Source organism: Pleurodeles waltl, chromosome 3_1 (assembly GCF_031143425.1).
Source record: "Pleurodeles waltl isolate 20211129_DDA chromosome 3_1, aPleWal1.hap1.20221129, whole genome shotgun sequence".
Classification (NCBI taxonomy): domain Eukaryota; kingdom Metazoa; phylum Chordata; class Amphibia; order Caudata; family Salamandridae; genus Pleurodeles; species Pleurodeles waltl.
This window is the reverse complement of record NC_090440.1, coordinates 1,030,502,314-1,030,524,651: the sequence shown is the minus strand read 5'-3', so window position 1 is coordinate 1,030,524,651 and position 22,338 is coordinate 1,030,502,314. Positions and strand designations below refer to the sequence as shown.

At 45.7% G+C, this 22,338-nt stretch overlaps 1 protein-coding gene across 1 annotated transcript in view; it reads right to left on the bottom strand.

Annotated features, from left to right (window-relative positions):
- Nucleotides 1–22,338, bottom strand: part of LOC138284943 (TGF-beta receptor type-2-like) — a 402,906-nt gene that overhangs the window by 110,467 nt on the left and 270,101 nt on the right. Inside the window, exon 3 of the mRNA XM_069224291.1 lies at nt 284–492. Within this exon, the coding sequence (XP_069080392.1) occupies nt 284–492 (209 nt within the window). The remainder of the gene's footprint in view (nt 1–283; nt 493–22,338) is intronic.

Here is a 22,338-nt window from a genome sequence, read left to right as displayed (position 1 = left end):
AATGCTTAAATAAAAATCAATATCTAACCCTTGCTGTCTTAGCATTGGCGCTCATAACAACTCATTGACTGCCCCTTTACAGGACTTTCATATATACAAATGTCCTTCAGAATAGCAGGGAGTCAGCGACTGGATCCATAAATTTATTTTCCAGTATCAAAGTCTTTCTCAAATTGAAGTTTATTTGCAACATCTCTTCCTTCTTGAACACCTTAAGATTTGATTTTTAAAGATTCACTTGAAAGTCTAGTCATACCATAATATGAGCGAAAATATTTCTCACCATTCATGTGGTTTTCAAAGATGAGTTTATCGTTGCATTCCTGTTCGTCCACACAGCCGCAGACATACAGCAGGCCCCTCTCGGAGGGCTGTTGGCTCATTAGGCACCGGGAAGTGTTGTAGTTTTGAACGATGATGTTCTCTACTGGAAGATGTGGGAGGTGGCAAAGGGTGATGATCTGAGTGCTGGCTTTGGCACTATCCTGCTTCCTGGAAACAGAAAAACAGTAGCACACAGCCACTCCATTAGTTAAGGTTTTGCACTTGAGTTCCAGGGCTCATATAACAGTTACACAGGTGCCCACATTCGGCATTTAGGGTTTATGATGAAAACACATATTGCTTTTCTAAGTAACATAAAAATAACTAATGTTGGGGAGCTCTTACCTCATCCAGTTGGACCAGACAAAAAATTGATTTCAGCCCTCATTGTCTGAGGTCCTATAGAGTTACCATTCCAATCAGAATTACAAGATCTGCAGTAACTTTGCAGAACCTGTGCACTTTGCCTCAACACTTTGCTGAAGCAGCCAAATCCTCTGGTTGAAACCCTGGGAAGACATGAGGATTTACTAGTGAATTGGGTGTGGCATTCCTGATTTACCTTGGTGAGTCATGGCATGTTTTTTTTTTAGCACAAATGGTCCACAAGGGGGAAGTGTTACCCTTGACTTTCACGGTTACTCTATTAAATACATAGGCCCTCATTACGACCCTACGGTCATGAGACCGCTAGGGCCACAGTGGAGTTTGGACTGCTGGCAAAGCTGTGTCATGCCTCCACATTAAGACCCTGGTAGAGCTGCCACGGTCTGACCGCCAACACCACCAAGTTGCCATCAGTCGACAGCCTGAAGGTGCCGGTGGTCTTAATATGCCAGGACAGCGCTGCAAGCACAGCTGCCCTGGGGATTATGAGTCCCCTTTCCGCAGACTTTTGCATGGCGGTCCCAGAGCCATGCAAAGGCTGGCGGAGACAGGCTGCCGGGGGCCCTGTGGGGACCCCTGCACTGCCCATGCACTTGGTATTGGCAGTGTAGGGGCCCCCATGGACAGCCCGTTGCGCTTTTCACTGCCTGAATTACGGGCAGTGAAAAGTGCAACGGGTGCTGCTGCACCCGATGCATAACAACATTGCCGCTGGCTTGATTACGAGCTGGCGTCAACGTTGTGGTGAGTATTCCGCTGGGCCAGCGGGCGGAAACACTGTTTCCGCCTGCTGGCTCAGTTGAAAACTCATAATTGGGGCGGTGGGTGGAAAACTGGAGTGGCCGTTTTCCATCCGAAAGAGTTTGGCAGATGGCTTCTGTCACCCGCCAACCTCAAAATGAGGCCCTCGGTGTGTAGAAGGAAAGAAAGGGAAATATATACAATTTTATTCAGTATCAAAAAAAGTTAGAATGATATAAAAATAATAATATAAAAAAAGTTGCTCCTGTATGGTGAAGGCGCAATGCAAAGTTACAAAGTGAAAAAGTGCACTGGTGTTATATTGTGAAAAAAGACACCGCAAGTCACTGACATAAAATTCAGGAATAAGGTGAGCGCAAACCTTGGATGGCAGAAACATGAACAAGTAACCATTGTACGGACCGGTCCAACCAGGAAAAATATAATTTTTTTGAACTTTAAAACTAACCCCCATGTGTGGGGAAAGCAAGTGCGTAATGTGAATATTATCATCTAGTGGTTGGAGAGGGTCTGTGAACGGAACTCGTATGGGCCCAAGTAGTTGGAAAAACCAACCTCCAAGGTATCTTTACACAGGGAGAACCACGCGTGCAAAATACGCAAAAGCGTGGGTACCAAAATATGTTCCCACAATATCAAGTATCAGTAATTGCAGAAAGACTCATCCACAAGCAGTATGCAGAAGTGAGTGATGTAGTTATTAGCATGCAGTAGTTGGTGGATGTGTGGGCGGAGCCCATAGTCCCCATACAGTTGAAAACACAAATTTCGATTCTGGCTATACATGCCAAAAGGCAAAATATGTAATAGCATGTAATAGCATGGGTATCCAAGTGTGTGCCCAAACTAAAAGGAATAGACGCCCAAAGCAGGCTATGTTTTGCCAGCAGAAGAGCAAGATGGGTGGAAATAAACAATTGAAAAGTAAGTGACAGGGGAGTTCGTGAAGAGCTCTAGAATAATGGAAGAGTGTCAAGGAACTTACAAAACATTCTAAACTTACCACTTGGGGGATGGGTTCTAATATGATTTATTGGCAAGGTATGGAAGCCTAGCGATGGAAAATATGTGATAGCAAGTCATAACTTTTTGCCTTTTGTGAGTTAACACTCCACTCCGAAGATACCTTGATGTAAATGGAAATGTTTCATAACATTTGTTATTTTTAATTTTATTATTAAAAATTACAATTATAGTAAATGTCATTATGTAAATTGCTAATAATTATAATAGTAATTATGATTACTTTAAGTACACCAAGTAAAATGTATACATTGTTTAATTAATTTATTTTTCCAGAGCTGGAGGTGAATGACTGTCGAGCATCATGAAACCGACTAAAACAAGCACATCCTGTCCCTCTGATCCCCAGTGTATAATTCATTTATGGTCAAATGTCCTATATGGAATTACGCTGACAAACCCGCAGGACTACTCGTCATGGAAAACTTTGTTAGAAGCAGCTCAAGTAAAGAATCACATTCCACTGTTAGACATTGGGAGGAATGTGGAAAGCAACATGGTTCCCCAAGTATTTTACCACAGAAAGTGCAAGAGCCTGTGTACTATGAAGGGAGATTTACAGACTATTAAGCAAAAAGCTGAAGCAAGTGTCAGTGATGATGTTGGAACGAGTGAGTGCATGAGTAAACGCTTAAACAGAAGAACATCATTAAAGTCAAACGTGTATGCTGGAGAATGTATATTTTGTGGAAACATAAAATACTACAAGGGAACATTCACGCGTGGGAAATTGATCAAGGCCACAGAGCTTAGAGTTGACAAAAGGCTTCAAGAGTGTCCAACCATTAATTATGATTCAAAGATCTTAGCAGTTTGTAGTCGGGACCTAGTGGCTGCAGAAGTCCATTGTCATGCATCTTGTTAGAGGAACTACACAAGAGTTAAAGCAAAGGAGGAAGATCATGCATCTAGCATTCACACCGATGATCACTACAAAATGATGAGAGATGAAGCATATGATGAACTATACATTAGAACTGTGATTATTCCTAACAATGAGATAATACATGTGACGACTCTCACTGAGAGGCTTGAAACCGTCATGACACGCAACGAAAAAGCATATTAGAAGAAAATTGGGCTCCGAGTTCGGTGACAACCTCCACATATTTCCAGGCAATCAAAGAAAATTATTAGCCCAACCTGATAGTGTCATGCTACAGGACGTTGTAAGAGAAAACCAGATTTTGAAAAGAAAATTATCAGTTTTAAAGGTTAAGGCAACAGACATGAACAAGATCATTGATCAAACATCATCCCACATAAGTACGATGATTAAAACAAACTGAACATCATCACTATGGGCATGTAATAATCAGATATTGATAAAGATTAATTTACAGTGCCTGATTACCTTAAACGGTTCCTATTAGGACATCTGACTGGAGATCCATAAAACACAAAGCCATCCAAAAGGGTCACCTTACTTTTGTAATCATTCAGTCATGACATTAAATATGCAGTCACATATGGTCAGCAGAAATCCCCCCAAGCAATTGTTGCTCCCACACACCGTAAAAACACTGACAGGCAATGTTGAAATCATTTACATTCTTAACAGACTTGGGATTTTATACTCACAACTGGAAGAAAATGATACTGCCTTGTGTGCTCAGAAACTTGATGCTACCTTACATGAGCAAATTGTTCGTCCAGCCAACATTCAGCCTCATGTCTTCACTAACTTAGATTGGTATAGCACTGATATGCTGGAAAAGACTCTTACTGGTAGGGGAACAACTCATTGAGTCAACGGTATAGCTGTGCAGCCCAAGTTTTTGAACCACAACTTTTTAAAGCTCCTCTCCCAAGCATTGTGAAATAAAAGCAAAGACCATTGTTCATGTATGCTTCTGGTGAATGAGTTGGGCCTCAGCCATTGATGACAAGCACCAAAATCATGCCGGAATGTGTTGCCCAATTGAAGCTTGCATTAAAAAAAGAACATCATCTGGGTTGTTACAAGACAAGAAGCAAGCCTCACAAAGATAATACCAACTTGGACATGATTAACATCATTACTAGAGACTTAGTTAATGTATCATAGGATTCCATTGGCTACTTGCCCACCATTAATTCCCCTGCAACTGAGTTGACAGCTGTTTCTGAAATTTTGAAACAATCACAGCTGATAAGGGGATCACTGCATTTGGTGAAAATTGCAGTGGTCATGGATCAAGCTCTCTACACAGAAGCAACTGAGATTGTGTGGAAGCATGAAACAACATATGACAGAATCATTATTCGAATGGGCACCTTTCACACCATTTGCAATGTCATGCCTATTCTTGGAAAACGCTTTCAAGATGCAGGCCTTTGCAACCTTTGCGTTGAAGCAGACATGATAGTAGAAGGATCAGTATCATCAGTATTAGAAGATTCTATGTACAATTGTGCAGTTCGAGTACACGTGTGTGTATGAAGCTATGTTGTGACTGGCTTGGTTCGAATTTATACCCGGGTGGAGAAGAATTACGAAGAGAACATTCAGGTTGTCTACTCCTTCACTAAGAATGTTGATGACTTTGCAAAAGACCTATGCCAACAGAGATTAGATTATCTCTTGCAGAATGCTGACTTTGCTGAAGTAAAACAGCTTTGGGATGACAATGGAGCATCTTTGGCATGACAATGGAGATCTCTCTGCATTTTGGATGTCATATGTGGATATTGTTGAAAATGTTGAAAATGTCATGCTGCTCGAGAAGGAAATAGTTATTTACATCTTACTGCCATACGCTCTATGATCCTATGGTATTTTGCATATGACAGGATGAACCACGTTAGATATCTTCCTGAATACTATGTTGCACAGATACTACTTGCAGTGAAACATCCAGAGATACACCACAACTTCGTCAACAAATGCTTTATAGGTCAAGTGTCACATGTTAATCTGTTTGGACAAATTCCGGACGATCAAGCAATAGAGGTAACAGTCAACAAAGACACGCAGACTCTGGGTGGTACAACAAGATTCAACCTCAAAGCGGGTGCTGTGAAAAGATATTATATGGCAGCTGACCACAGAAGTTCCTTTTTTGGTCAGATAAGGGAAATAGTTTGTAATAACTGATCAGATCTTACTCACTCAGACCTACATAAGTCACGAATTGAAAAAGACAAAGATACTGTTACGAGAGCTGTTAGTCTAGTTCAAAGCTGGATGAACCCATTTGTTGGGCCATATGATCATGATGTCATTAGTCTCTCCAAGACAAAAAAGGCATCTCAAGACATAGTTTCTGACATAATGAAGGCATATGAAATAGGTAAACATCGTTATACAGACTTCAAAGTAAAGCAACTTTAGAATAATACACTGATTAAGAAGTTTTATGACCAAATAAAAATGAAAAAACTAAGGCCCATATTTATATTTTTTTAGCACTGCATTTGCGCTGCTTTTACGTCAAAAAGCGGCACAAATGCGGTGCTAAAAAAGTATAAATAATGGCCTAAAAATCTTTACTAACATGTCCACGAAGAAGGCAGTAAACAGCAATGGAAGGACAATCATGAATGCAGACTAAGAATTATTTGGTCAAATCATTGTGACAGAACAGAAACGGAACCTTCAAATGGCGGATGTACTCTCTCATCACTTAGGACCTTTACCATGGGCTTTAGCAACTCTAGAAGGTCTGTTGCGAAAGACAAACAAAGCTGTTTTAGCAACATACTTGCAGAAAAATGTTACCCTTGAGGAGGAAATATCTGGAAATTCAGCCACACTGATTGATGGTATGGTTCTTATTCAGAGAGTAAAAGGAGAGGAATCAAACTTTGGTGAGGTGGCTATGTCTGTCTTGTCCATGGCTTTGAGGGAAGGAAATAGGAGTCAAAGAATCAATGTTGTGTTTGATACATACAATAAGACGTCTATTAAGAACAGCAACAAGACAATCAGAGGGGAGGAATTTGGGCACCAGTTACAGAGCATCTCACCTTCCAGATTGTCAGACAGTGGAGGAAATTCCTAAGCCACATAAGGAATAAAACAACTCTCATTGTATTTCTTGTTAACGAATGGAGAACACTAGAGTATTTTGTAAACTTGAGAATAAAACACTGTTCGTGACCTGTGAAGATAGATGCTACAAAATCACATCTGAAGGAGGCCACAAGTTCCCCGATCTCAACAGTACACACAAAGAAGCAGATGGTTGTTTGTTGCTGCATGTTGCACAAGCTGCTAATGAGGGTTATGTGGAAGTAATGATAAGCTCAGATGACTCAGATATGTTTGGGAGTCCATGGCTAAATCATGGCTAAGTTGTTTCTGAAATGTGGTACTAAAATACGCATGTGAGTCCTTGACATTGGAAAATAGCTTCCACCCTTGGTGAAAATTTTGTTGATCTATGACAGGTCTCCCTACATCTACCGGATGTGACACAGTAAGTCATTTGCGGGAAAAGGAAAAGTAACTGCATTCAAAATCTTGTCTGCAACAGATTTACACAGGAAACATTTTTGCAGCTCTGAGAATGGGATATCTCTGAAGAACTAATGGGCAAATTTGAGCACTTCTCGTGCTTGCTGCATGCACCAAAATCTTCGGTTCATCGCATGAATGACTTGAGATATCACATAATCTGCGCAAAGAAGGGTAAAATAGACGTTCATCAACTTCCACCTTGGAGGGACTGTCTGAAGTAACATGCCAAACGTACAAACTATCAAGGAGCTTTAAGCAAGAGATGTTTTATGAATGATCCACAGACACCTAGTCCAGTTGGGAGAGGGTGGAAGTTGGAAAAACATGAGGGGACCGAGCAACTGGTAGTGATGAATTTGTATGCTGTTTATCATATATATCAAAAACATTATTATTTCGGCTATGGTTGCCAATCTAATAATATCAGACAAAAGGCAAAGAGTGATGACTTGCTATCACATATTTTCCATCTGTAGGCATCCATACCTTGCAAAAAAATAATGTTAGAACCCATCCCCCAGAGTGGTACCAATGGCCTAAATTTGGGGTCCTGGCTCATGGCCTATAAGGAAGTGCTAATGTCTGTAGATCCCTTGCAGAGAATAACAGGGACTTCTACAACACATTCCCTGAAATGCCAGTCAGTTAAAGTGCTTGAGTCTGCAGATCCTTCTTGGATCCTTGTATCCCGAAATGATTGAAAGGAAGAAAGCCTTTCTCAGTCTTTCAAGATTGATTTTTTTTGTTGCTATTTTTAATCCAGTAGTCATCTTTCAATCTGGTGGTAGTGAACAGAGTAACTATCCAAATATCAAGGATTAATTTTTCAAACTCCTATCTGCACCTTTTTGTAATCAAACATCTCAAATACTGCTTGATGGATTTACCCAAATAGCTAAATGTTTAAGCATGCTAAATTTCTTGTAATTTCGTTCAGCAATTTTTGATGTAGAAGAGAGAAAGATAGGATTTAAAGTGGGACAGTCTGCTTGTAGGCTAGCCCAAATATCTTTATTTCACCTTGGTGAGTTTCCACAAATTTAGTAAAACTGTACCTGAGATGTCTAGGTCAAATGTCTGTCAAATTGTATGCAGTTCTTAGAGAAACAAGGCAGTCCCTATATTAGTCATAATTCAACCATAGCTGCAGGTTTGCTGTTGCAACTGCAATATACAATGTTTTTTCTAAACTCTTTTTATTGAGGTTTTTCACTTTTATACAACATGTCGGAATCAGAACATCATAGACGTTGCCATTGTCAGGCAAGGGTACAACAACAGCGGGTCGGTCCAACGCTATGGTCGGAGATGAGTGTGTTAGTCTCATGGTCTTTGCCTAATGCGTTTGTGAGATGCAACTCCAGTGTTGATTCTTATGGTGTGTTTACCTCTGCAACAGTAACTGTGAGGTAGGAGTAAAGTTGTGCATCAGCGTGAGCGGAGATGACAGGAATTCTGGTTGGGAGGGTGACAGTGGTCAGGGGTGCAGAGGAAACCTCAGGTTGGGGCCTCAATTCCCAGCTGAGTTTGCTTTCCCCTAGGGTCAGGGACAGTGATGGAATGAGGCCTGAGGCGCAAGCTCTTCTGGGGCAAAGGGTTAGATCTAGCATGTTGTGCTAAGGATTATGAGGGGAATCACGTCCAGGCGTCCCTGGAAGGGGGGGAACGGCATCTGCTTGACGCATCTCTTCTCTGAACTGTTAGCATGGTGCCTCATGCTGCTGCAATGGGTCTTTTATAGAGGCAACGCGCCTCTTGATAATGGAGATTGGAACTTTCGGCCTCTCCCCAATGGAGAAGAGCCTTATGCCACTGTACCAGGGGAAGCTCTGCAGTGCAGAGTGAGGACACATTTGGCAAGTAAAAATGCTAGGTTTGCAAAGTGGGCCTGGACTATGTGTTTCTTTCCTCATTTATAGATCCCTAAAGTAGTTGTTGCCCGTGTTCTCAGGTGTGGGAGTTCCGTGATGGAAGCTAGGGTTTCATGGATTACCTGCCAGTATGGAACTAGGGTGGGCCACTTCCATAGCAAGTGTTGGAGGTCTGCGGCATTGGAGTGGGATCCGGGGCGTGTGAGGTTGGCCGTCAGGAATATGTGGTTTAGTTTGGCCAGTGTCAGATAAGCCAGATGGAGTACTGTGTATTGGATGCTCTTAAATCTTAGATTGCAAGAGATATTTTGGGGCGACTCAAGTGGCAATGTCCATTGTGAATCATCAAGTGGGGGCCCCATATCATCTTTCCACCATTACTTTCGGGGTGCTAGAGAGACTCCTATGTGCTCCTTGATGGCCTTGTTAAAACATGTGGTCAGATGTCGTCCAGAGCCCATTGGGTATGTATGACTGCATGCGTGGGGAGGTTTCTCGTCTGCAGTATGTTATACATGACGGCATGTTGCCAATAGTTGGCCGTAAAGGAGGAACTGACCAGGTGGGATATTATGGTCCTGACTTAGTTGTTCGAACATCATGAGTTGTTGGTCATGAAATACATTTTTTATTGTGTCAACAGATCTGTCATGTCAGGTGATTAAGCCTTCTGGGGTGAAGGACCCCCTTAACCTTGGGTAGTCCTTGCAGGGGGTCTTTGGGGGAATATAACAGGACATGTCACGTCAATTGCAGTACTCTAGTCAGACAGTTGCGGGCTACCCATACATGCAGTGACCATGAATGCTGTAATTTTCAGGTGATAGCAGCAGCTGGTGAAGGAGGCCTACCAGCAGAGGTACGTTTCCCATATCGGTTTCATATAGATTGCCTCCTGCCAACCAGTGTGATACCCATTGAATTTGGGCTGCGAAGTAATATGATTCGAAGGAGGGGGCTCCTATTCTGCCCTGTCCTACAGGCAATTGAAGTTTACCAAGAGCTACTCTGGTGTAATTTTTCATCTCATATTAACTCTCCAAGCATGGTGTCAATCTCACGTAAAAATGATCTGGGTAGGTACACCAGGGCATTGACAAATTGGTATAGGAGGTGAGAGAGGATACCATTTTAGAGAGGGTGATTTGACCAGTGATGGCTAGGGGTGCTCGCTTCCAGAAATGGGTCTGGGATTTGAGAGCCATGAGTACCCACTTCAGGTCAGTCTGTGAGTGGTATTGTTGGACTCTCAAATATTGGGCCATTATAACTGCCCAGTTCAGGGTAGTGTCGCCAAGATGTAATTCTTGCAGCAGCAGTTCTCGGAGAAGGGGGAAGATGTGATTTTGCCCAGTTTACCCACAAACTCCGCGCTTTCTCAAATTGCAGAAGTCTTGCATGTACCACATCACTGCCAACCTGGATGTGCTGTGGCTATAACACTGCATGAACTTTCCCAACTCACCGGATCCCCCACTATGTTCTCTCTGCTCTGAGGCAGATAGACTGGGGTTCCATTAGGATGGCAAAGAAAACTGGGGTGAGAGGACAACCTTGTTGGTTGCCATGTCTAATCTGGGAGGGGGCAGAGATGAGGCAGCCAGCTCGCACCTGGGACACCAGGATAGTGTATAGCAACCTTGGGTATGCTATTAGTTGTTCACCAAAGCAGAGCTCAGCCAGGACTTGAAAGAGATAGTCCGAAGATACCAAGTCAAATGCCTTCTCCAGGTCAAGGATCAGGCTTGCAGTGTGTCGGAATTTAAATGATGCATGATCCATCACATAGAAGCAGCGTCTGAGATTCTTAGATGTGCTACAGCTAGGGACAAATCCATTTTGGTCTGGGTGTATGATGGTGGGCAGTACCTGGATCTAATGATCTGCTAGTATCTTACCCAATGCCATGTAATCAGCTCCTAGAATAGCTATGGGTCGATAAGAAGACATGTGGTTGGGGTCTTTCCTTGGTTTCAGCAAGGAGGATATGAGGGATTCCTGAAGTGAGAGAGGCAATGCCTCTGTGTCGAGTGCCTCATTATACAAATCTGCTAGCCTCAGGGTCAAGTGGACCAAGAAGCAGTTGTAGTGTTCTAATGGGAGGCCTGGTGTTTTATTGCATGCCAGGTTGTGAATGGCCTTTTTCTGCTAGTACGAATTGGGCATCTAGTTCTTCACACTCAAGCACAGAAATGCTGGGGAGGGCGAGGTTCACTATCAATTAATCTGTTGCTGTTGGGTGTACCTCTGGTGGTGCCTGTAAGGATAGAGATTGGAGTAATATTTAGAGAAAGCTTGGAGTATGCCCTGTTTTGTACATAAGGGAGGGCCCGAGGCCTGGATGAATATCTGTGATGGCAGGTGTGTTGACCTCTCGATGTGCCAGTCATGCCAGGAGGTGGCTAGTTTTATCTCCTGTAGAACACACACAAGCTGTGTACGCCACAAAGTTGTAAAAACAAAGGCGTTCAAGAAGTAAAGCATGGCAGGTTTTGGCCTCTTTGCTGGCCACTCGGGTATTCGCAACGTGTGGGTCTTAGTCATCTAATTCTGGATCAGATCGTGCTCATGTTCCCGGCGGACTGCCACTATGTTTTTAATGCAAGCCCCTTATGTAACTACTTTCAACGAGTCCCACTATAAGGCACATGTGGTGACCGTTTCGTGGTTCTCATGAAATAGTGACTTATGTGTGAAAGTTGGGAGTCCCTGAAGGTCGGGGCGCCTAGAATGTCTCAAGGCAACCGTCTGGTGGGGACCAGTGAGAGTGGTGCACTCCAATCCATGTCTATGAGATGTCTAGGAGATGAGTTGCGTGATCAGAGATGATGTGCCCCAGATAGTCTGAATGTTTAAGCTGTGGAAGGACAGAGGCAGAACAGAGAAATCATTCAGTATATACGTTTAAGTCATGGGGTAGCTGAGCAGTGTAATTACTGTTTAAGTGAGGGGTGGTGGGATCTCCAGGCATCTAACAGTGTCTAGTGTCCGGCCCACTGAGCAAATTGTGGTGAGTGGAGGTGGGTAGGTGCTTGGGAAAGGGGTGGGTGCGACCTGTTGAGGTGGACATCTAGAACACTTTTTTAATATATATTTATTGATTTTTCTCGTAAAACTAAACAAGGCATGGGTCATAGTAACAGCATATATATCTTCAGATGCCATGAGAAAATAACATTTACTAACCATGAATATAATGGATTACAAACCCAATGAAAAGAGAGAATCAAAGAACAAATCGAAAGAAAGAAAAAGAAAAGAGAGAGGGATCCATTTCCCCCAATGCTGCATATACTGTGAGATAATTCCAGATAATATTAAACAGGACCGTCAGTGTCACATCTGCTGGCCCAAAAGATAGGGTTTTATGCCAGTAGTTATGAACATCCTTAACTGTAATTCAATGGTGTTTCCATTATTCGTCTCGGCACTCAGGGGGTCATTCTAACTCTGGCGGGCGGCCTCCGCCGCCCGCCAGAGTTCCCCCCTCCGAAATACCGCACCGCGGTCAGTAGACCGCGGAGGGTATTCTAAGTTTTTCCCTGGGCTGGCGGGCGGTCGCCAAAAGACCGCCCGCCAGCCCAGGGAAAAACTCCCTTCCCACGAGGATGCCGGCTCGTAATCGAGCCGGCGGAGTGGGAAGGTGCGACGGGTGCTGTTGCACCCGTCGCGTATTTCACTGTCTGCCAAGCAGACAGTGAAATACTTGTAGGGGCCCTCTTACGGGGGCCCCGCGACCCCCCCTTCCGCCATCCGGTTCCCGGCGGGCGGACCGCCGGGAACTGGATGGCGGTAGGGGGGGTCGGAATCCCCTCGGCGGCGCAGCTAGCTGCGCCGCCTTGGAGGATTCCAAAGGGCGGCGGTACACTGGCGGGAGACCGCCAGTGTTGCCGGTCCGACCGCGGCTTTACCGCCGCGGTCAGAATGCCCTGCGGGGCACCGCCGGCCTGTCGGCGGTGCTCCCGCCGACCCTGGCGGGTCAGAATGACCCCCTCAGTGTTTCGCAGGTTTCTGAGGTACTCCAGGTCAATCTGAAACCTTGTAATGAAATGAAGTCCATCACTGTGGTATTAAAAAGACACTTCCTAAGAACCAGATTCAGGGGGGACATTCCTCGTTTTTTTACTCCACTTTCAGCATAAAAATATCTCAGCAGTCCTCGCCCTTAACTGGCATACCGTGTAGTTTCATTTTCAGGTAGTAATCAGCTTCAGCTATTGTCCATAACAAGAGTAATTTCAACCGCTCCCCCACAGCAGGGGCAGACGGAGCGTTCCAATACATCGCTATTTGGCTTTTAAATTAAACAGGACAAAAGCTAAATCAATACATTTTTGTTTGTGTTTGTCTGTTGGCGTTCATGTTCGCGCTCCCAGTATGCAGGATTCCAGAGTAAGAAACAGTGTACAATCGGTTATCTCGCTTGTGATTGACACGATTTGTCCCCAAACATGTTGGAGCAGCTGGTAGTACCATGTCATGTGATAAAAATTCGCTCCTACAGTGTGACACTTGGGCACGTAGCATTCTCATCCGGGAACATGCGCATTATCCTATGCGGAGAGAGATATGTCTGGTGGAGAAAGTTGAACTGTGTGTATCGAAACTATGTGTTATGAGACACGTCTTTTATCTGTTGTACTGTGTGGGTCCATTGTCTATTAGACAGTGGAGAAGACAACACCATGTCCCACCTCGCCCGTGCTTGTGTGAGCTCTTTGAGAGCGGTGCGCTCCAGGGCCAGGTAGATATTGATAATGGCATATGTGGTTATCCCATGTGTAAGCAAAGTGTGCAGTATCAGGGAGCAGGGGGACTCTCCACCCTCCGTCCTCCGCCACCCATATGTCCCTTATCTGTCGCTGCAGTGCATAATATGTCAGGAAATGACCTACCAGGAGTTTTAATTCATCCCTAAGGGCTTGGAACGACAAGCGTGCACCCTCCCTGTATAGATCACTCAACGTAAGAAGGCCAGCTGCCTTCCAAGTGGCCACATCAACTCGGCTGGGCACCGTATACAGACCTGGTGTCTGCCAGACTGGGGCCAGGGGAGAGTAGGGTAACCCACCATCTTGGCCAAGTACATATCTTGCCCAACACAAGCGTGCCACCTGCATTTGTCAACTTTCCATCATGTGCCGGGTTTTCAGTGATGCTAGCCAGGTATACAAGGGGACCCCGTTGAGCGCCCCATGGGTATGTACTCTCTCGGGGCAATCACCAGTCCCAAGCCACCACTTTGGCCACTGGAGCTGGGCCGCTGCATAGTACCATTCAAAATTTGGTGCCCCCAAACCTCCCTCCGATTGCGGTTTCTGTAAAACCTGCAAGGTCACCCGTCTTCTGCCCCCTACCCAGATTAGCTCTGTTAGTAAGCTGTGTAGGTCCTTAAAAAGGCAAGTATAATGGGAAAGCTGCAAAATAGTATAATAGCCGGGGCAGCACTAGCATCTTAGCTATCACAACTCGTCCCACTGGTGATAATGGAAGGGACCTATGGATGCCACTCAAGGAAGGCCTTGTTTAAATTGCCATCTTTCAGACCATATGGGTCATGATAAATCTGTACTCTTAAGTATTTAAAAGTGTCATGACACCACTTCAGTTGACAGTAAAGGAGTAAACCACTCTCTATGACCGGCACCAGTGCTAACGGGTAAAGACACAATTTATCCCAGTTGACTCGCAAGCCAGATATCTCCCCAAAGTTATCCATCAGGGCCATTAACAGTGAGAGCGTGGCAGGGGTGTCGCACAGGAATACCAACCCATCATCTGTCTAAAGTGAGATCACATGATGCTCCCCATGAACTGGTATGCCACATTGTCTCGCCTGGAGCCGCAGTTCACATGCTAAGGGCTCCACGGCCAGGGCAAATAATAGAGGATATAACGGACACCCTTGCCGAGTACCTCTGTGAATAGCAAAGGCATCAGAGATAGTAATGCCTGTGCGCACGCTCGCTATAGGGTTATCATAGAGTGCCTTAATCCAGCTTATGGAAACAGTGTCAAAGCACATTTGCATGAGTGTAGCTATAAGGAAGTCCCAACCCAGGGTGTCAAAAGCGTTCTCTATATGCAGGGACACTGCACATAGTCCTCTGCCTTGGTCTCGGGTCATATCCATAAGCCAGAGCAATTGTATATTAAGGAAGATATTACGGCCAGGGACGAAGCCTGATTGATCCATGTGTACTGTACTGTGTATAACAGTATTTTCCCCAGGATTTTACAATCAAGGTTTAACCGGGGTAGTGGTTGATCTGATTGGACATCAAATGGATCTCAGACAGTTTTAAGTAGAAACACTATCAGCACCCCCATAACGCCACCATGTGAGCGCCGTATTTAAAACACGACGCACTATGGCATTTGTTAGGGAACTAGTGTCAGAATTTTTGACGCTAGTCTAGAGCTTTGCAGGATTAGCACAACAAAATTTGCCGCTAATCCTGCAAAGCCCAATGAGGTCCATTGCAATCAATGGTGTGCCTCCTTTTAATGCCTGCTCTGAGTAGGCGGTCAAACTGCAGAAAAGAATGACACAAAGAAATCTCATAGATTTCTTTGTGCCATTTTTTCAACCCCCCCTAATTGGGGAACCCCCCTTTGCATACATTATGCCTGGTGCAGGCATAATGTAGCACAAAGGTTACAAAGTGGCGCAATGCCTGCATTATGCCACTTTGTAAAGGAGCAGCGATTTTGGCCTTGTTGGGCCACATTAGCGTCACAAAAATTACGCTAAGGTTGCACAAGGATGCGCTATGGGCTCTTAAATATGCCCCTAAGTGTGCAGGGTAGCTGACCTATCTGGCATGCCTCATTAAATACCTACAGTAGCTTAGGTGTTAGTGTGGCAGTGTTTTGTGCATAATATTCAATGGGGAGACCATCAGTGCCCGGTGTCTTATTTCTGTCAATTTGTTTTATGGCTAATTTAATTTCATCTAATTGAATTGGTGCCTCTAATTCCTCCCTGCTTGTTGGCAAGAATGTAGGGTGTGCCAAGTCATTTAATTAGGTACGCATGCAGTCTGCAGAGTTTATGGTTGTCTGTGAGTTCACTACTGTACCGTCCGATAGACGTACGGCTCCCATTGGCTGTCTATGTACATCTTCTTTATCTAGCCACTGCTAGAGCGGTCTCCTTCTGCGCGCATCGTGGTCAACCATTTCCTATAATCATGCCTTCATAAGCGTGTTTCTTCGTCTCTGTATTCCCCCTTAGGATGTGAATCGCTTCACATAAGGGGGTTGGCGTGCCATCTCCCGTGCCAGGATTCTCTTCTCTTTCGCCATCCGAGAAAAGTCAGCAGTCATTGCTCTCAGAACCCCCCAAGTCGCCCCGTACAGTGACCTTGTACTACTACCTTGTGAGCCTCCCACTCTAATGCCCTGGATGTCACCATCTTATGGTTGTGGTTAAACAAAGTAACAAGTTGGTTAGCAAGATTGTCCCTGTATGGAGGGTCCAATAGCGCCTCTGGTTGGAGCCGTCACATGGGTATCACGGTCCACTCTCTGCCCCATCTTAGCGTGAACATCAATGGTGAGTTGTCTGCGAGTGTGCGTGCCAGAAGCTCAAGTCCTCCGACCACCCGCCCAATGACATGCTAAATAAGAACATGTCTAGCCTTGTGTGAGTGTCATGAACAAGTGAATAGTAGAAGTATTCTCTTGCCATAGGGTTGTATAGACACCAGATATTGGATAGCTGGTGTTGTGTAATCCACTCTTGCAAGTGGTGTGTTGCTCAGATGCATGCTGCGCCCTGCATTGTGGGGGTTGATCTATCTACGTATATATCAGGCACACAATTGTAATCACCACCCCAGATCACCGGGAATTAAAGGTCATGCAGTATTGCAGGAGTGACAGTATCAAAGAACGCTGGTTGACTAAACTTTTGGGCACATATCCCCACAATCACCAGTGGGAGGCCATTGAGATGTCCCTCTAGAATCATGTATCGGCATTCCATGTCAGTTTTATGGGATTCGACTACCTATGGTACATCCAGAGCAACCCGTATTAACACTCCTTTAGGGTGAGCCGATGACGTGGTACCATCCACCTGACCCCTCATCTAGTACTCATCTCATTAAGGATAGATTGCGTGACATGGGTTTCTTGTAGGATCGCTACATGTATATGACGACACTTGAGGTATGCTCATATTTTACAGTGCTTTGGAGTTTTAGCTATACCCCGCACGTTCCATGTCAGAAACTTATACTGAGGGGCGGGTGAGGCCTGTCTTTCACCTCTATAGTAGTGTGTGTGTGTATGGTTCCCTCTCGGCCACCCAACCCAGGAGAGACATCCTGGGAAAACTCATCCAAGCGACTAGGGATTTAACCCATGATGAGTTTTTCCTTGCAGTATAATAGCGTGTTCCCTAAATCGACTGTGTAGTCTGATCAGCTAATATGCCCTCTTGGAAAATTAGAAAATGGACATATCTATAGTGGGTTTTTCAGTCTTTTGTAGTCCCTTTTTGACATGCTTAGCGCCCACTTTTTGCTTGATGTATGATGGAGCCTAGAAATTGTAGTGCCCAGGGCCCCTGCTAACCAGGTTTCCTGGGCCAGAGCTCTTTCCCTAAAACTGTTGTGATGCATTGGCACAACTGGATACACCTTTAGCTACCACTGTAATTCCCTAATAAAAACGACTTAGGTATCCAGGGCATAGGATACTAAGGGTAGGCCCCTGAGGTTAGCAGCACTGATTGTGCCACCCTCTAGAGCCATGCATCAAGATGCACCCAGCACTGCCATTGCAGGCTGAGTGTTCTGGTGCACACCTAAAACACAAACTCAACATGGCACACTGCCTGTGTGACCTGTCCACCATACACTGTAAACACAATTAAACACCCCTCATGCAGGACTTCCAGTTCTAAGGCAGCGTGCACTATATTATATGTAAGGGCATAACTGCATGAGCAATATGCCCTAATGTGTCCTTGCCAAGCCTGGGACATACTGAGTGAAGAGAGCAGCCATTTTAATACATGTGCTGGACACTGGTCAACACGAGTTTCTCAGCTGCATGATGGCCACTCTTGTTTAGTGTCAAACAACTCAGAATGATATATCCAAACTGGTACCAGCATTGGAATTATCCCTAAATGTACCCAGAGGTCACCTTAGAGGTGCCCCCTGCCAAAGTTAACTACCCTGGCATAGGTACTGACTGGTCCTATCCAGCCTGTCACATCTAGACACCCAATCTGCAAACCTTGGGGGAGAGCTCCATCTCTCTGGATTGTAGAACAATGCCCTTCCTAGGTGGAGGTGCTAATACCCCATCCCTCAGTGATATGACCTGCCCTGGCGGCAAGTTTCAAAGGGCTTACCACCTTTGAAACTCGACCCCCAGGCCTGCTGCTATCAGCAGATGGTCAGTCCCTTTGCAAAGCCCCAATTTTGGCTGGAGCAAAGGTGGGAAACTACACAAAGAATAGGGGAGTGGCCCCACCTGGCATGCACCACGCCTAAGGTGTTACCTGCAACTTGGGCACTCTATTTCATTTTCCTCCATCTTAGATGGAAGAAAAATAGTTAATTAAGGATAGGGAAGTGACCCTTCCAGCAGGGAGTGGTCACTGTAGTGGGTGTTAGCCACCCAAAGGTAGGTGCCCCATTGGACACTACCATGTTGCCCCTAAAAACCCCACGAAATTCAGTATTTAGTGGGCACCCTTAGACCAGTTAATCAGATTCAAAGAACATAAAGAAGACAAGCACCAAGGAGATCTAAGGGATGAGAACTGTGGACCTGCTGCACAGAGAAAAGACGCCAAACCCTGCCTGCTGCACCCAGGACCTGACAATTGCCACTGCGGAGCTGCTGGACACTGACCTCAAGAACCCCAGAGAACCTCCAGGCTTCGCCAACTGCCTAAGAACTCCCTCCAGAGTGGAGGTACCACTCTACAACAAGATGAAACCATTGAACCAGTGAGGGTCACTTCACTGACCAGCCGCTATCTCCCGAACCGGACGTTGCAGCTAGACCCAACAACACACTGACGATGCGAGGACAAACCCTGAAAGTGTGCCGAGTTTGGTAGTGCTGCACCCTTCAGTAGTCAAACTGTACCAATACCTGGTGAATGGGTCAGGTGACGTCGGACACCAAGAAAACCAGCCCACTCAAGGCTGAAAAAGGACCAGTAGCACGACCCAGTCGAGGGACTTCAGGAACACCCTGGACCTCCTACCAGAGTCCTGTAAACGACCCTTGAACCGACTTACCTCTAGCTCCAAAGGGCATCCTTGCACACAGCTCCTGGCTCACCAATTTGCTCTGCACCTGGCTGCCCTGTGCCCTGCAATGAAGGACCTGCTGTGCCCAAAGGGTCCACCACCCCTTGCAATCTCGACACTCTAAGGGGACCCCAAGGCACCACCTATAAACTTACCTGTCCAGTGCTTTTCCAAGTGGTCCCTCGCAGTGGCCCTGCACCAGCTCCAGAGACCTTTCATTGCTGCTCCCGTCGAAACCGGGAGCCGCCCGAACTTCTCCAGAAGGCACAGTGTTCCCACTGTTGACCTCGACCAACCTGCAAAAGAAGAACTTGGTAAACCAACTGTACGATTCTATATGTATTTTTAAAGCTGACTTTCCATTGATTCCTATGGTGCGCAATTACGCACAAAAGACAATTTTTATTAAACTTCAAAAATCCATATCTCAAAAAGCGCTTAACCAATTTTGATAATCTTGGTCTTAAAAATTACACAGAAATCTGAAGTATGTTTATAAATTGGTCTCGAGGTATTCCTTCGAATGTGTGAGTTGCATGATTGATTGTGTGAGTACAACAGATGCTTGGCACTTCTCCAAGATTGGCCTTACTGCTTGACCAAGCTACCTTAAAAATTAGAGCATTAGGTGATCTAGTTTTTAGCCCTGTAAACCAATGTGTGGTTGCCTGGACCCCATGCACAGTGTGCCTAGCTTTGCACACTACATAGAGGGCCAGCCTACTACAACAGGTCCACGTATGTAAAGTCATTCAGTAGCACAGTCATCTGTATGTGGGCCAATGGTCAGCCACTCTAAGCTAGTTGTATTTATGGAGGGCCCAGGTCAAATCACTGAGTCTTCTTGCTTGCTATATCCCCGATCTCTCGATCCTCACTGGTACTCCTGCTGGGTATTCGGGCAGCTAGTATCCTAAAGATAATCTACCATGTGGTAGGAGATCCGCGTATGTAAAGTTATTCAGGGACACCTTCCTCTATTTGTAGATCAGTGGTCAGTCACTCCTGAAAAGTTACAGTAACAGAGGGCAAATATCCAGATCAATTAACCCCTCACCCACATCAACGCTACCCTGCCCTGCTCACGGGTTCCTGTGTCCACCGTATCCCAGGCCTCTAATGCACACACTGGGGCTTCAGGGATGCTGCGCAGCACTCACCACCAACAGCCGGGGGCTCTTGCTCCCCCGTCCAGAGTTAAGGGCAGTGGAGGCCCCCCGCCTCAAGCACACTTGTGGGAGTGCAACTCAATTCTCATTTGGGCCTTGTCTAGGTCACGTCAGCCAGGCCCTGGTCGACTACGGATTGCTGCATGATCCTCTCTTCCTCCGCAGCCCGTAGGTCGACCCGCTCCATTGAAGGCAGCCGCCGGGATGGAAACCCGCAGCATTCGCCTCCAAGCCTCTCTTGTAGCACATGCCGCCACTAAGCCGGCTCCATCTCAGGCCTCATGTGGCACCCTGGTGTCCTCAATGCTTTAAGGGTTTACCACCCTAGCTGAATCAGGTGTTGTCCTGCTACTCGTTTAGTTGAGTGGGCTACACAGGCCTGGCAGGATTCTACAGGATAATCGGCTGGCTGGTCTGGAACTCAACAAAGTGTGTCTGTCTTGGCTGCCAGCTTGTCCACTCCCCTCTAGAACACTATTGTAGTCTCCACTTAGTATCCATGGGATGTCAGTCCGGACCCCGACAACAAGGCCAAGAAGCCGGACTGGTCTGTATTGGGCATGTAGATACAGCCTAAGAATACCTGTGTACCACTGAGGCGCCTATCTGCAAGGACGTATCTGCCCTTACTATCTATTACAGTGGTGAGTGGTTGAAAGGGTGTGTGTGTGGTGCAGCCAGATCGTTGCTCCCCATGAGTATTCAGAGTATGTACTGCCATAGATAGTGCCTATTCAGCTCTTTCCTAGTGAATTAAGTTGTTAAGTTGTTCATTAGTAAGGTGCAGTTAGGAATATATTGTGTAGGGGTGTTAAGAACCATGTCTGTTTGTGTGTGTGTGTCATGGAGTGTGAGTGTGCTGTTGCCAATCTAGGCAGCGCCCCCCTCCCAGGGCCATCCATCCCCTATCTTTGTTAGTTTCAAGGTGTCTGATAAGTGTCCCTTGTCACTCACACTGTGTGAGGAGTAACTGCTGGAACATTGCAATTAATTTGTAACAGTAACTTGGGCCAGCAGCAACAGGCTACATGCCCAAACAAAAGTATGACAAACTCATTGGAAGTGGCAATGTAGTCAGTGTCATTTGGTGGGTCTTGTGGGACTGCCTGTGAGGGAGAGTAGTATCCTGGGGGGCAACAGGAAATCCAAGGATGGTAATGTCCTGGCGGCATGTTGTGTTTTTGGTTACCATGGGGCAGGCTGACTGGATGTCTTATCTGACAGGATTGGGCTCTGGAGGGAGGCTACGCTCACGAAGGTCATTGAGCCCATCGCCTTCGAATGGGGAAATGAGTTCCTGCTTAGTGGCTTAGTGAGGGGCAAGGGTTAGGTATACCTGGAAGCATGGATAACAGGTTTGCTAGAGTACGTCATCAGCCATTTGCGGGGTGACATGTGGGCCTGCAGCAGATTCCGGTGAAGGAGGAAGACCTGTGCTAAGGTGGTTATCACTGGTGGTTGAATTAGTGCCTGAATCTGATTGTAGTGTGGGCTGACGGAATGTTAAGGCCATTACTATGGCTGATTGTTGTTCCCTTTGTACCTCCTGTTGAGAGGGTGCCCTCAGGGTGACAAGTGAGTATGGGGTTCCATGACCTTGGTGGCTTCACCCTGGCTTGGCTATTTCTGCATGGTTCTCAATCCAGTCCCAGACTGAGGAGGGGCAGGTGAAGAAGAAGGTGCATTAGTTCTGGATGATTTTTAGTTTAGTCAGGTATAACAGCGAGTATTGGAGATGGAGGTCCTGAAGATGGCTTTTCATGCTGAGGAAGGATGAGCGTTCTCCCTCCACCGCCCTTGCAAAGTCTGGAAAAAAATTATACATTGCAATTTTCAATTTCTAGCGAGCCCGCCTGCTGGGCCACTTGCAGGATAGCATCCCTGTCTTTGTAGTGGAGGAGTCTGGCCAACATTGAGCCCGGTGGTGGATGGCAAGCGGGGGGCGAGGAGCTTGTTCAAAGAAGAAATACAGAGGCAGATCTAAACATGTAAATAATTGTATCCAATTCTCTAAAAAAGTAATCATGAAGTCAGAGTCTTCAGGTCCCTATGGGAGCCCCACTACTCAGATGTTATTT